Genomic DNA, 14,690 nt, shown 5'->3' with positions numbered 1-14,690 from the left:
TGCATTTACATGTGAACAAATTCATAACCTATGAGTTGTATTTTTGTTTTTGTACTTTTTTTCTATGAAAAAAAATCTTGCTAACCAAAACAGCAGCACTGAAGAGAGTCTCTTCGCTGAATTTGCGCACATGGTACATTATGTTGCGTTCATGTTCCATTTCTTGTGAATTACGCCCAGTTTGCCTCTGTTCTGGATATTTATATCAATAAAGTTCAGTGACGACCTGTAATTAAGTTGTAATTTATGGAAAAAACAACAGGGTTGAATTGAGCTCAACTTTTAACTATTTAAAAGTTGTCTATGAACGGAGATTTTTTATTTATTTATATTTATATTTTTTTCCTGAGGTAATATCATATATTTATTTAAAAGAGATATTTATTTTTCGTGGTTTGCATTTCCCCAGTGAGCCCTTCATCATCCTGTCCGGCGGTCTGTCGTACGACACGTCGGGCCGGCGACCGTGCCTGACGGTCATGCACGGGAAGAGCACGGCCGTCCTGGAGATGGACTACCCCATCGTAGACTTCCTCACCCTGTGCGAGACGCCGTACCCCAACGGTGAGTGCGCTCGTTGGTCCCGACGCTTTCCACGTCTGTTCTTTAATTACGTGCGCGCCGCTGTAATAAATCTGGAATTTCCCGAAGGGGACGTATGGAAATTGCTTTCCCGCGTAGTCTTCTTTAGCGCACAACAGCCCCTGCGTCTAAATAGAATTTGCATATTTCCCACGTGTTGAGGAGCTGAAACAAGTGGATGTGAATGCAGCGTAATCTGCGGCGTGAGAGCCTTCGTTTGGCACACACAGCTGCGGGACGGATTAGCCGGCGCGTTATGTAACAGCGGCGACTTCATTATGTCACTGGCTGCCAGCTGATCTCATCTGGTAATAGACATCATTGAGGATTATTACATTGTATGCATCTGTGTGTCTGGCTGCTTCATTGAGATGTGGATGATTAAGTGCCATGAAGACAACCCCCCCCCCCCACCACCACCACCACCCCTTTCACTCGGATTAGCGGTTATTGCTTTTGAGGATAAAGAATACATGGGTTGCGTTAAAGCAGGGGTGTCAAACATATGGCCCGCGGGCGGGTCCAATGTGGCCCTTGAGGACAGAACACAAACTGCAGTTTTTCAGTAAAATTAACCATTGTTGCTAATTTTGTCCACTGGAGGGCGCACTTACAACCACTTAAATTACATTAGGAAATTTGGACGTTTTTCACTATTTAAAGAAATTTCAGATTACAATAAAATAATAATAAATGTTAGGGGTGTTAGAAAAAAATCGATTCGGCAATATATCGCGATATTACAGCGTGCAATTCTCGAATCGATTCGATATGCGGCCGAATCGATTTTTAAACATTAATTTTTTATGGGAATATTCAACAAAACGTCTTACTTAGGGTTAGGATTCACACATTAAGCATGGAAGAATGTTATGTCAATGGAACATTAAGCCATAATATTTTATTTCAGTGCTGTTCAAACATGAAACTGCAACCTGTTTGTTAAATGCAGTGGCTTCGTTATAAGCCAGAATTTTCAGATAAATAAATACATTTTCATACAAATCTTACAGTGTACATGTAAAAGTTTACTGATTAGTATTTTCTAAATTTGACTTTTAAAAAAAATCGCAATAACCAATTTATAGATTCGCATCGGTAGTAATCGGTATCGAATCGAATCGTGACCTATGAATCGTGATACGACTCGAATCGCCAGGTACTAGGCAATTCACACCCCTAATAAATTGGATATAAATATTTGCAAAATAATAATATAGATGTTTTTTTTTTCTCTTCAATAAAATAATAATATATGTGAATATTTTTATAATGGACATATTTATTTATTTATTTTCAAATAAATATGTTCATTATGAAAAAAATAAAATTATATATATATATATATATATATATATATATATATATATATATATATTCTCTACAGTAAAAATAATAATAAACATAAATATTTTCATAATGGACATATTTATTTGAAAAATACTAATTTCATATATATATATATAGATTTGTTGCTATATTTTTTTAGGCCACGGACATACTGGTCTGTCTCACTTGAGATCAAATTTAGGTGATGAAGGCCCCTGAATTTTTGACACCCCTGCTTTAAAAGATTATAACACAAAATCAAACACAAATTAAAAAAATAAAATAAAGGGTTATAACACCGTGACAGCGATATCATTCATTAGCCCATCTATGGTGCTTTGCATCTTTTGTTTGCATCAAAATAAACTGAAATGATGTGGTTGTTTTGAAGAAATGTGCAATTTTTTGTACCTTGCAGACTTTCAGGAACCTTACGCTGTGGTGGTCCTTCTGGAGAAGGACTTGGTGGTGATCGACCTTGCACAAAACGGGTGAGTGCTTCCCAGCATAACTCTTCAGTTACCCTGCAAAACTTACACGTCGCCTCGAACAGTTACCCCATCTTCGAGAACCCCTACCCGCTGACCATCCACGAGTCCCCGGTGACCTGCTGCGAGTACTTCGCCGACTGCCCCGCGGACCTCATACCAGCACTTTACTCGGTTGGCTCGAGACAGAAGCGTCAGGGCTACAGCAAAAAGGTACTTTCAACATTGTTAACTGTTATAAAAAAAAAAGTCTACTCATCTTTTATGACTGATTGATTTGAATTACTGTGTTTCTATTCCACATTTTTTATTGGTATCGACTCAGCCAGCCTCCATTAAACATGCCGTTAAACAGCAAAAACAGCAAAAAGCCATTATGCTTTTTGAAGTGACACTTGGAGGAGTCGCTAAAAAGAACCAATAAAAAAAAAAAATCCTGATGTTGCATATGATTTTATTTACATGTATGGTTCCCTAACATGGGATTTTTTTTTTCAAGTTACAAGTCATCGTTATTAGTTTTTATTTCATTTTGACTTTTTTTATTTTTTATTTTTTTAATTCAGCTAATTTTAACTAGAGCAAGAGAAAGTTTGTCATTTTTTATTTACCCCCCAAGTGCTAGATAAAATAGAGAAAAACAAAGGTCAGTCAGTATTGTGTAATTAAATCAATTAAACTGCGATTCTCAAATGACTGTTTTACGGAACGTATAGCAATATCAAATTAAATACATTTAAAATGAAGCCTGAAAGCTATGATATGCATGATATTATTCAACAAGGCGAAAACGAAGGGCATTTTTACTATGATTATAGTTACTTTTGGTTAGCTTTATAAAACATATGTAATTTCAATTGTTTTTCGATTTTATAAAGCACTTATTTTTTATTGAATTCTGTGAACAAAATGTTTTCAGTTTTACTTTATTTTGTTAGTTTTCCTTAGCCATAGCTTGTACTATTTTAATCACCAAAACCCAAATTGGTGTCATTATTTGAAAGCAGGTACATTATTTTATGTATGTGTATTACTTTTGTAAATAGTAAATTATACTGACAAATAACAAACAGCAAAAGACAAGCTTAACCTGCTACGGTGATGATATTTTATCACTCTTGTCATTGCTAAATAGAATGACTCAGAAGCAGACGAGACTGCTTTTATTGTGGAGGGCAAATAAATACGTCGTTAGGTGCCAATCACACTAAAACGCTGAGAGCGCACCTCTTTGTCCATTAATGAGGCGGAACAGAACAATAGCATCACGGTTTAGTTTTTATGTGACTTCCACTGGATGACGGGTGTTATAAAAGTGCCAAAATTAGACCGGCAAATCTAAGCCCCAATGCCGTCAACAATTTGATGAGTAGTGAGGACCAAGTGTTAGCATACTGTTAGCATTTTATCACTTCTCATTTAAAATTGTAGTACAAGGCATAATGTACCATCCTTGGAGGTCTTTGTCATGTTTTCTCAACATGTTCTTAGCAACTTTTAGCATGTTAGCCTAAGAACGGTCTGTTGTTGCGATCTGGATACCAATGATTAGCGTGCTAGCATAAGGGTTCAAAAAGGTTTATTATTGCCTAAAGATGATGCCAAAGCACTAGTTTTATACCAGACAGAGCTTTGGCCTGTCTTGTAGGAGTTTATTACCTCAACAAAACTCTAAACAAAACAACAAAACAGTTTGGGCGCCATCTTGTGGCGTATTAGGGTGCTTTAGAAAAAGCACAAAACATGAGTTTTAAACAAAAAATGGGAGAACTGGAAATAGGTAAACTCAGAATTGCAAATTTTGAATAGGTGAGTTAACGTTGTTCATGGTAAAGTTTAAACACTTAGCTAGCTGACTAGAAGAGAAGAGAATGCCTTTGCCACTGTAAACATAGCATGCTAGCATAGCAATCGTGAGCATGTTAGCTAGTATATTGTTATATGTTAGCATTTTATCAATTCTCACTCAAATGAGCTCCAAAAAAAAATAGGAGAACTGGAAGTAGGTAAATAGGTGGGTTAGCGTTGTTCATGGTTCTGAGCTAGCTGAATAGAATAGAATAGAATAGAATGCCTTTGTCACTGTAAAAATAGCTACTTAGCATGCTAGCATAGCAATCGCAAGCATGTTGGCTAATATATATATATATATATATATATATATATATATTTTTTAACATTTTATTCTCACTCACATGATCTCCCCCCAAAAATAGGAGAACTGGAAGTAGGTTGAATTGCAAATTTTGAATAGGTCGGTTAGCATTGTTCATGGTCCTTAATAGAATAGAATAGAATAACTTTGTCACTGTAAACATAGCTACAGAGCATGCTAGCATAGCAATCGCAAGCCTGTTAACTAATATATTGCTGTATGTTAGCATTTTATCCATCCTCACTCAAATGATATCCAACTGCAGGGGAAGGTTAGGGGGTGTGATTCACACATAAAGAACACCGCGAGCCATCCTGGTGGCCTTTTTGTACGTGTCGACATGTCGACAGCCAGTGTGGAGGCACACACTCATCCCCACGTTGAATCAATGCTTCTTTTGACATGTCATGGACACTAATGGGACGTGTGTGTTTGCTGTGCTTTAGGAGTGGCCTATCAGTGGAGGCAACTGGGGTCAAGGCACACAAAGCTACCCAGAGATCATCATCACCGGGTAAGATAACCACGTCGCTAGTCACACTCGTTGACGTATTCCAAGCACGCGCTCATGTGGTATTCCTGTCCTGTTCCGTCTTGCTCTTTAAGAGTGTGCCATCGCTTGCAGAATGTTCAGCTCCCCAGTGCACTCAGACAAATTGGCGAGAAAACAGGGACCTCAGAGTGGAGGAAAAAAAAAAAAAAAAAGAGTATGAGGAATACAATTGTCTTGTCTATATATAATCGACCAGTTCAGCACACAGAGAGCTTGTAAATAATGCATTTATTCCATTTCAGTCTTTCCTTCCAGAGTGATATACATTATACAATAATATAATATACAGTACACAGTACATATATATTACAAATTAGCCTATAAAATACAACTTTTTCTTCTTTCTTTACTGTCTTCCTTTCTTTAATTTCTCACTTTTTTAGGCATGCTGATGGAACGGTGAAGTTTTGGGATGCCTCTGCAAGTGAGCTCTGTTTTTTTTTTCTTAATTAGAAGTGCAATACAGTAGCAAAAAAAAAAAGAATTAAATAAGTGCATTCAAATGTGTATGGAATATTAACTCTTTGACTGCCAAAAACGTTAAATAACGTTTCGTAAAATCCTATGGAGGAGTGCCAAAGACGTTAAAAGACGTTTTTTTTTCAAAACAGGTGAAACTAACCATTTTCTATTGTTGATTACTCAAAAACGGAATAAGGTATAAACAAACTTTTTTTTTTCTGATGGAAGATGAGAGTCCAATCTTGTTTTGGCAGTATGTGTGTTTCCATAGTCCAAACACATCATTTTCTATGGACCTTGAAAGATCAGTCAAAATGCTTAAAATCGGCTGGCACCCACGGCATCCCTTTTCTGAAAACGTCTGGCAGTCAAAGAGTTAATTAAAATAATAATTAAAAAACAAATTTATAAAAAAGTAAAGCATCTGAAAGAAAAAGGGAATGTTTTACTGTAAGTTACATACAATTTTAAATTGGCACCACAGTAAAAAAGAAAAATACTATTCTTTTTTTAACTTACATAATGCTTATAGGTTTGAAAACTTTACTTCAAACCTATTTTAAAAAGAAGACAAGATGAACACCATAGAGTAAATAGTGCTCATACTGGGGGGGTGGGTTGGCTGGGTTGGGGGGTGGGGGTGGCGGGGTCACAACTTTTTTGCATAGCTTTCTAATGTTGACAGAAATTAACTGGAAAAATACACCTTACTCATTTGGAATTCAAGATCTTAATCAATCAGTCAAGATCTCAAACATGGTCGACTTTACCTCTCTATCCTATTTGTCATTTTTATATCATGTCATCCAAAAAGTAACAAGCCCATTTTGACCAAATGAGTAGAACGTTGAGTTATCTGTTTTCAAATGTCAAAGAAATAGGGAAGGGGGTGGGGGGGTCTAGTACAAATACCTGAAAAATCTACTTAAGCACAGTAACCAAGTATTTGTACTTTACTTCCCACTACTGTTGTTTTGTTGCGATGTGCATTGAAACGGACCTCACTCTCTGTTTTTCTCAGTAATGCTCCAGATGCTCTACAAGCTGAAAACGGCCAAGGTGTTTGAAAGGAGCCGCTCAAAAGAGGACAAGGGCAGCACCGAGGCGTCCGACGAGGACCCCTTTGCCATCCAGCTAATGGCCTGGTGCGCCGAGAGCCGCATGCTGTGCGTGGCCGGTGTGTCGGCCAACATCATCGTCTACCGCTTCAGCAAACTGGAGGTCACCACGGAGGTGGTGCAGGTGCGGGGTTCTTTCTTGTTATTGCAAAACTATCTGCAGTGAATAAATTGCTGGGTTCGGAATCATTCACTCATTCCATATTGCCTAATCACTGTACAGGCATTTTTATATAGTAGACGATTTAGTCCACTTACCAGTCAAATGAAAAATAGTTTTGGAACTACTCGAGCACACCGTTAATAACATACAGAATCAACGTCAGCTGGTGGACCTACTGTAATAAATACTGAACTAAATAAATTATAGTGACGTCCTATTTTTTTGAGCTGAGCGTATTTTATGAAAATAATACAAGCAAATGCAATTTATGAACATTTGCATTATGGATCCTCTCGTCTGTCTCAATCTGTCAGTTTTTCTCATTTTGGGGGGAAGAGGGGTCCAGCAGTCCAGTTGGCCGACCAGCAAGTAGCAAAGATTCATGTATAATTCACAGTATTATTTATTTATTTTTAAATCATTCAATCCCAGCCATTTTCTCTGAAGCAACCCTCCTCGCTCTCGGCTGTTACTGGATTTGGACTGATTTTGCAAGGTCCACAGAATATTGTGTTCTATTGCTATAAAAAAAAACACGGAACCTACCAAAAGATAGATTACTCTCTTCTTTCATCAGGAAAAAAAAGTATATTTTTGTCTGTTTAAGCTCTGCAGCAAATAGCATTAGAATATAGCTGCAAAGTTTCATCATTATTCACATTCGTGTTGAAAACACTGGCAAAAAGAGCTTGTTGCGACAGGGCCCTGGCAGAACTCTTATACTCTGCTGCCACCTGCTGGCCATTTTTTGTAATACCATTGCTTTAAGCCACCTTTTCATGTCAGAAGTTGCATCAAAGCCTTCTGTTTGCTCTTGCATAAACAAAAACATTAAAAAAACGTATATATACGTTTTTGGGGGTGAAAGAACTATTTACACATTTTGGGGTTTGAATGAGTTAAACCTAAAAAATTCCACCAATAAACCATTTCCATGAAAAATGTAGCTTTGCAACCCCCCCCCAAAATAAAATTAAATAATTAATAATAATTAATAATTGAATAAACTCTGCAAATAGGTGAATCTAAAGGTCCGGAATTGTGACAATGCGGGCGTCCACTATATAGGGACCAAGCACAAGTCTTCTTTTGCGGAGTCGATCATTGACATTATTGGTGGATTGAGCAAATTATATCATTAGAGCCAATTACCGATTTTGCATAAAATCCAGCCGATCAGATCCGTGTAAAGTCTACTTATTACTTTGCCAATTGTTTTTTTTTTTTGTTGTTTACATGCATGCAACACATTACAACATAAGACAAAGATATTGAAATTCAAGCAAAAATCAGCAAAGGCATTTTGACAATTGTTTTCTGTGTTGCAAATGGTAGGAGTAGAATAATAAGAAAACAGGACAGGCTAGATGGACAAGGTAATAATTCCACACACATACACACACACACGTGTTGAAAGCTACCCCTCGTGGATGACAGTATGGTTGCCATGCCAACAGACGGAGCAACGAGCAGGCAAAGCTAGATAATCATTCTAATCTTCCTTGATGGCGACGTACAGGGGCGTGGTGACTCACTGTTTAGAGACTTAAAGCCGAGTGCTGTTAAATCTCGTCCTGCTAATCACCGCGGCTGGCTAACTGTCGCCACGGGTGCGTCATGTATTTTGTACCACATTTGTCAATCCAGATGATGCTCACTTGTCAATCAGAGAACGTGGGCGCCGATATGTGCTAAATTTCTGGTAGGTGCTCTGATATGGATGATTTGGATTTTGCTCACACCTCTTTTCCGCTTTCTCGCTTTTTTATTTTTTATTTATTACTAACAAGCAACTGAACATGAAAGTTAATTTGTTGATTTTGAATATATTATGGTCATTTTCCAGCACCTTAGCATCTGCCCTCTTACCCACATGCACCCCTACTAAAATACACCGACAATACACCAGGAGCAGCAGCACAAGGTCCATTGAATTGCAGCAAATGTTTATATAAAGTTCAATATCATAGGCTGTACTGTATGGGGGACCAAAACTGCCAAAATTAGAAATAAATAAATGATTAAACAAATAAATGATAATGCAAAAAATCTAATTCAAAAATTAAATATAAAAAAATAAATATAAATGGAAATAAAAAACAAAAAAATATATAGCCCTAAATATATAAATAAAAGTAAAAAAAAAAATAAAAAAAAAACAAGATTCAAAAAATAAAAATAAATGTCACAATAAATACAAAAATAAATATATAAATATAATTAAATATCAATCAATCAATAAAAACGCTCTGCTCTCACATTTATTTATTTCATGCTGCAGACGCTCTGTCGGGTCGAAATGTTATTCAAATGAGGGGGTGGTCCTAAGCGTGTCTTGGGTTGGGTAATTTATTTATTTAGTCATTTATTTATTTTTAGTTTTGGCAGTTTTGGTCCTCCATAGTACTGGGTCGCATGGACAGATTTAAAAATAACTAACTTACTAAATAAAATAAAAAAGGTTTTTTTTTGTTACGGAGATGCTAATGCTACACACTCTCAAACTGTGTTATTTAGCTACTAGAGGTGCGAATGCAGTATGAACTCAACGACCTTGAGTCCCCTGAGGGCGGGGGCGGGGAGCACACCTCGGCGCACCCCACCCCGGGCGCTTCTCCACAAACAAGCGGGCCGCCTTCACACCCGTCCACCAGCAGCAACAACTCCGACGGCAGCAACACGCCCTGCCTCAAGTAAGGCCCTCCTTGTTTACTTCCATTACGCCACTTGCCAGCCGGTTTTATTATTTTGACTCTTTTTAAATTACAGGGTGCGTAGTACGCCACTAAAGCAGTCTGCCGGTTACCAGGTGGACTTGGTGGTCCAGTTGGTGTGGGTGAGCGGGGAACCTCCTCAGCAGATTACGAGCCTGGCACTTAATTCCTCCTACGGCCTGTAAGTGAACGCACCCTAGTCAACATCAACACTCGAGTTGACATCAGATGATAAAATTTCACCCAAGGTTATTTTTAACACCCTGCATGTTTTTGTGTTGTTTTCCATTTTTATTAGAGTAATAATGGAAAAAATATTGATAACTCGTTGAACAACAAGGCACGCTAAAGCTACTACACCAACCCAAAAACCTGTCTCCACATTGGCTGTCAAGTTTGAATTATATTCCCAACCCGAATCCTTGCTCATTCTTCTTACTTTGTGTGACGTGCATGCACTTGCAGCCAACAATGAGGCGCTCATAAGTCACCACACCAGTCCTTAGTCCATGCCTACATGCTGGCTGTCAAGTCAGTGTTTTTAAAATTTTTATCCTTTCTTTGGTTCTCCGTCTTTCTCTGCATGATATGCACGCACTCACAGCTGACAATGAGGTACTCTAATGCGGACACGTCAACAAACCATCCAAATGGAATTAAGCTAGTTAACTAATTGCACGTTGTAATTGGTCACCCATGCGAACGAATGATCTCAAATTTTTAGATGGTGGAGGAGGGGCGACTCGTGCCTGACTCCAAACTGTGTCATATGCCGACGTTTTAGACGTGCCCAAAAAAAATTGGAAAATTGAAATGAAAATAATTGCTGTATCTCAGGGATAGGCAACTCCAGTCTAAACTTTTTCTTTATCTGTTACTCAGTGTGGTGTTTGGCAACATTAACGGTGTTGCAGTAGTGGACTACATCCAGAAGACAGTGGTTCTGAACCTGGGGACGCTGGAGCTGTACGGGTCCAACGATCCGTACCAGAGACAACCGCGATCACCCAGAAAGTCTCGACATCCCTCTGGAGGTAACTGGGATTTCATCTCTCTTTTTTAAATATTTTTTTATTTAAACCACCACATGGCCTTTCTTTAAAGTCCACTTGCTTAAAGCTAACACAAAACAGGAAACAACTTAGGCAGGCACATGAAAAGCATCTGAGTAGCTGAATTAGAACTCTTTAAGCAATGAACATTTAAACACAAACTATTAAGAAACACATTTAGGCAAATATAACAATCACATGCATACATTCTTTATCCTCTGTGTAGAATGACTTTTTCTGCTCTACCTGGGGAGCTGAGTCTTCATTTACAGTAGTGTGGCCGTATGTCAGGGTTATATTGCCCCCAGGTGGCCAAAGTGCACACACCAGAAGGAGCATACATTCTATTTACGTCACTACAGAATCTTTTTTATAAAGCACTATAGAAATATATATAAAACATTTTTGCTTGGGTTTTGAGAACGGTACCACAGAATATTTTGTCCGAACCAAATGCTGTATTCAAATCCATTCATTTTCACCACCATTGAGAACCAAAATATTTTTTTCCCGGAAGCACTATTCAGCTGGAGGTCGCAACAAATACAACAACAAATGGGCCTTGACCTGTGAAATGATGCGGTTATGGAGATTCATGACGTCATATGGCACCAACACACCGAAACAGCTTGTTTGCTGCAAATAGGAACAAGTGTGCCTCTTCAGCATGGGCACACTGCCACCCTGTGTTGGATGGTCAGACTGCATTTTAAATTTGATGGATGAAGTGCTAATATGTGCGTGTGTACATCCTTCCGGAAAGCTCGCACCCGCACATACACACACGCATGTATGGAGCATCTGGTGTCAGTGAGTGGTGAGCAGTGGGCTGGCACCTGTCGCAGCTTGGCGAGCGCGAGCAGTAATCAGACGTCCAGCTGTGCTTCCCCGTGCCAAGGCGTTGCTGCCTGCTTGGCTTTCTGCCTCACTGGATCAGAAACACACACAAGGATGAAGACACATTGAAGAGATACTAGCGCTTCCTCGAGTACAAACTAGGGCTCGATGATTTTGAAAAAACAACATATGTATATATATATATATATATATATATATATATATATATATATATATATATATATATATATACATATATATATATATATATACACATATATATATATATATATATATATATATATATATATATATATATATATATATATATATATATATATATACATATATATATATATATATATACGTATATATATATATATATATATACGTATATATATATATATATATATATATATATATATATATATATATATATGTATATATATATATATATGTATATATATGTATATATATATATATATATGTATATATATATATATATATACACATATATATATATATATACACATATATATATATATATATATATATATATATATATATATATATACATATATATATATATATATACACATATATATATATATATATATATATATATATATATATATATATATATATATATATATATATATATATATATATATATATATATATATATATATATATATATATATATATACATAGATAGATAGATAGATAGATAGAATATATGTTTATGGGATTGGCCACCGGGGGGCAGTATGATGCAGTCATTCAGATGCAAACACAGAAGAGTTTCACTACCACTGTAAACTATATTAATCCTTGTTGTTTTTCGCCGAGGTTAAAGTATGCAGGCTAGAAGCATTATTGCTGAGTGGTGCGATCTCTGTTTCAGGACTGTGTGACATCAACGAGGGTTCGGCCACGTCAGAGGACCGCTGCAAGTCTCCCACTTCAGGTACCATGTCCTTTAGTGCAGTTTCTCAAATTTCATGTTGATGGTGCATGATGAACATGGAGCAAGGCTCGTGTTACAAATATTGTTTTTATTGAAACAGTGGCTCACAAAACTGGAACTTTAGATCACCTGCACCCCGACAAAACTATAAAATTGTCATTCTATCCCACAAATTTAACACTCGGCTTTAATATTACCCGGTTCAGGATTTTTGTGACCGATTCTATTTGCGGCTGCATTTTATTTTTTCCTCCCCTATTATGCAGAGCGCAATAGACAGGAATAAATGGCTTTCATGGCTTTCGCCAGCCTGCACAACTGCGCAATAGACTGGAACCGCGAAGATCCGGTCGAGGTGATGCAAAGTGATGAAATAATTATGAACGGAGTGCGGTGACAACGCATTCTGCTGGGGAGGCCTATTAAACTTTTCAGAGCATTAAAGTCACACATGCGTGGTTATAGAGTTGGGGAAAAGCATCAATGCTTTTGTCAAGGATCTCTTTTCATTTAATTATGTCTTGACACAAAGTAGTTTTCATTTTTTAAATCAACTAAATGCATAACAAACTTATATTAATAGTAATGCCAATTCTGATATTAACAATAATCATGGATTTAGAATTGCCAAATATATTTTATTTTTAGAATGGCTATTCAATATTACTTTGACAATTAACAACTCTTTATTTGCATTTATGTTGTAATTATGAAAATAAAATGATAATATTACACGGAAAATAATTACAAGAATAAAAACAGTTGACAAAGATGAAACATGACGAGAATAAGTAGTAAAAGCATACATTTTACATGAATACAATTACAATATGCCAAGGAAAAAGTCACAATTTCAGGAATGAAGTGAAAGTGCAAAAACATGTTTGTTTTGTTGTTGTTTTGTTTTTTGTTTTTTTACAGTAAACTTGTAGTAAGAGGAAAAAGTCACAGTTTGTTGAAATTTCAGGATCGAAGTACAAATGTTACAAGTAGTAATATGAAGTAATATTATTAAAACATCACTAAAAAATAATGTCTTAATGAGACGTAAGTCTCAATTGTATGATAAATAATCAGAATTTTCAGTATAAAGTCTAATAAACAGAAAAACATATATATATATATATATATATATATATATATATATATATATATATATATATATATATAAAACAACACTAGAATTATTTATGAGAATAAGTCCCAAATTTCCAAAAAGAATTGTAAAACGTCAGAATTATGTTGCAATTTGGAAATGAATAAAGCACATCCGAAAATGAATTTGTAATAACACGAAGATTTTCAAGAATAATGTAATCATTGCTGTTATAAATGTCATTTTGCTGCAAATCAAATAATGTTACAAAAAAAAAGTTTAAAAACGTTTTTTTTTTTAAACTAAAATGTAAAATTACATTTTCATTTACCAGAATAAAGTTTAAAGAGAAATTTACAAAAAACAAGTAATGTAATTTAAAAGGAACCCCAACTGTAATGACAAGTTTGCTCTACATGATTTGGGGTTCCTTTTAAAGAAAGAAAGCAGAAATATTACAAGAATAATTTTATTGCAAGGAAAACATTTTGAACTTATGTCAGAGTAAATCTTTGACAATATGAGGAAAAAAGGTTAACTTAAACTTCATCATAAATATTCGGGTTTTATAAAATCAAGTCATGTTCACATCTGTGACTAAATGCAAATCAACTATGAAATGTATGCATCACCTTCAAATTGCAAATATTTTGCCCTTATATTGTTTTAATGTTTTAAATTAGGAATAACTTTGTATACACAAATGCAAGAAGCGACCTTTGATTTGATTTAGAAGTTAAAGTTCAGGGAATAAACATGGTCCAGCCTTATAAACATCGTTCTGTATTATTTATTAGAAAAATGTGGTTACCATTAAACTAGCTTTATTATTTAAAAATAATAATAATAATAATAATAATAATAAATGATTGCAAATAATGGAAATCCTAAATTTTAAGGCTGAATGGTGCATGCTGATTTTGTGCATGTTCAACTAATATTAATAATGTAGCAATTCCACCCAAAAGCTGAATATCCCAAACATTTTTGTGAATGGTATGTCTATAAGACACGATCAAAAAGGTCAAGAATGTTTCTAACTTTCAACTTCCTTGACTTCTCCCTCCTTGACACTCCCCAAAGTGTTGATGTCAAACAGCAATCTCCAGCAGTTCTACAATGGAGGTGGTAGAGGAGGTAAGATTGGCCAAAGACTTTCCTAAGAGGGTATGTA

General features: G+C 35.9%; 1 protein-coding gene across 8 annotated transcripts in view; it reads left to right on the top strand.

The window, feature by feature from the left end:
* stxbp5a (syntaxin binding protein 5a (tomosyn)) overlaps positions 1-14,690 on the top strand; it is a 91,903-nt gene that overhangs the window by 63,965 nt on the left and 13,248 nt on the right. For 6 of the 8 annotated variants that reach the window (XR_013289353.1, XR_013289354.1, XM_077552072.1 and 3 more), the window contains exons 11-21: positions 410-564; positions 2,330-2,402; positions 2,465-2,612; positions 5,001-5,068; positions 5,491-5,531; positions 6,591-6,811; positions 9,368-9,543; positions 9,620-9,745; positions 10,447-10,598; positions 12,358-12,420; positions 14,600-14,653. Coding sequence is in view for 6 of the 8 variants with exons in the window: in XM_077552072.1 (XP_077408198.1) it covers positions 410-564; positions 2,330-2,402; positions 2,465-2,612; positions 5,001-5,068; positions 5,491-5,531; positions 6,591-6,811; positions 9,368-9,543; positions 9,620-9,745; positions 10,447-10,598; positions 12,358-12,420; positions 14,600-14,653 (1,277 nt within the window). In the remaining 2 variants the exon portion in view is untranslated. The remainder of the gene's footprint in view (positions 1-409; positions 565-2,329; positions 2,403-2,464; positions 2,613-5,000; positions 5,069-5,490; positions 5,532-6,590; positions 6,812-9,367; positions 9,544-9,619; positions 9,746-10,446; positions 10,599-12,357; positions 12,421-14,599; positions 14,654-14,690) is intronic. The other 2 variants (XM_077552074.1, XM_077552073.1) reach the window with 1 other exon arrangement.

Source organism: Vanacampus margaritifer, chromosome 19, assembly GCF_051991255.1.
Source record: "Vanacampus margaritifer isolate UIUO_Vmar chromosome 19, RoL_Vmar_1.0, whole genome shotgun sequence".
In the NCBI taxonomy this organism is placed as follows: Eukaryota; Metazoa; Chordata; class Actinopteri; order Syngnathiformes; family Syngnathidae; genus Vanacampus; species Vanacampus margaritifer.
The sequence above is the reverse complement of the archived record's forward strand: the minus strand, read 5'-3'. Positions and strand labels throughout refer to the sequence as shown.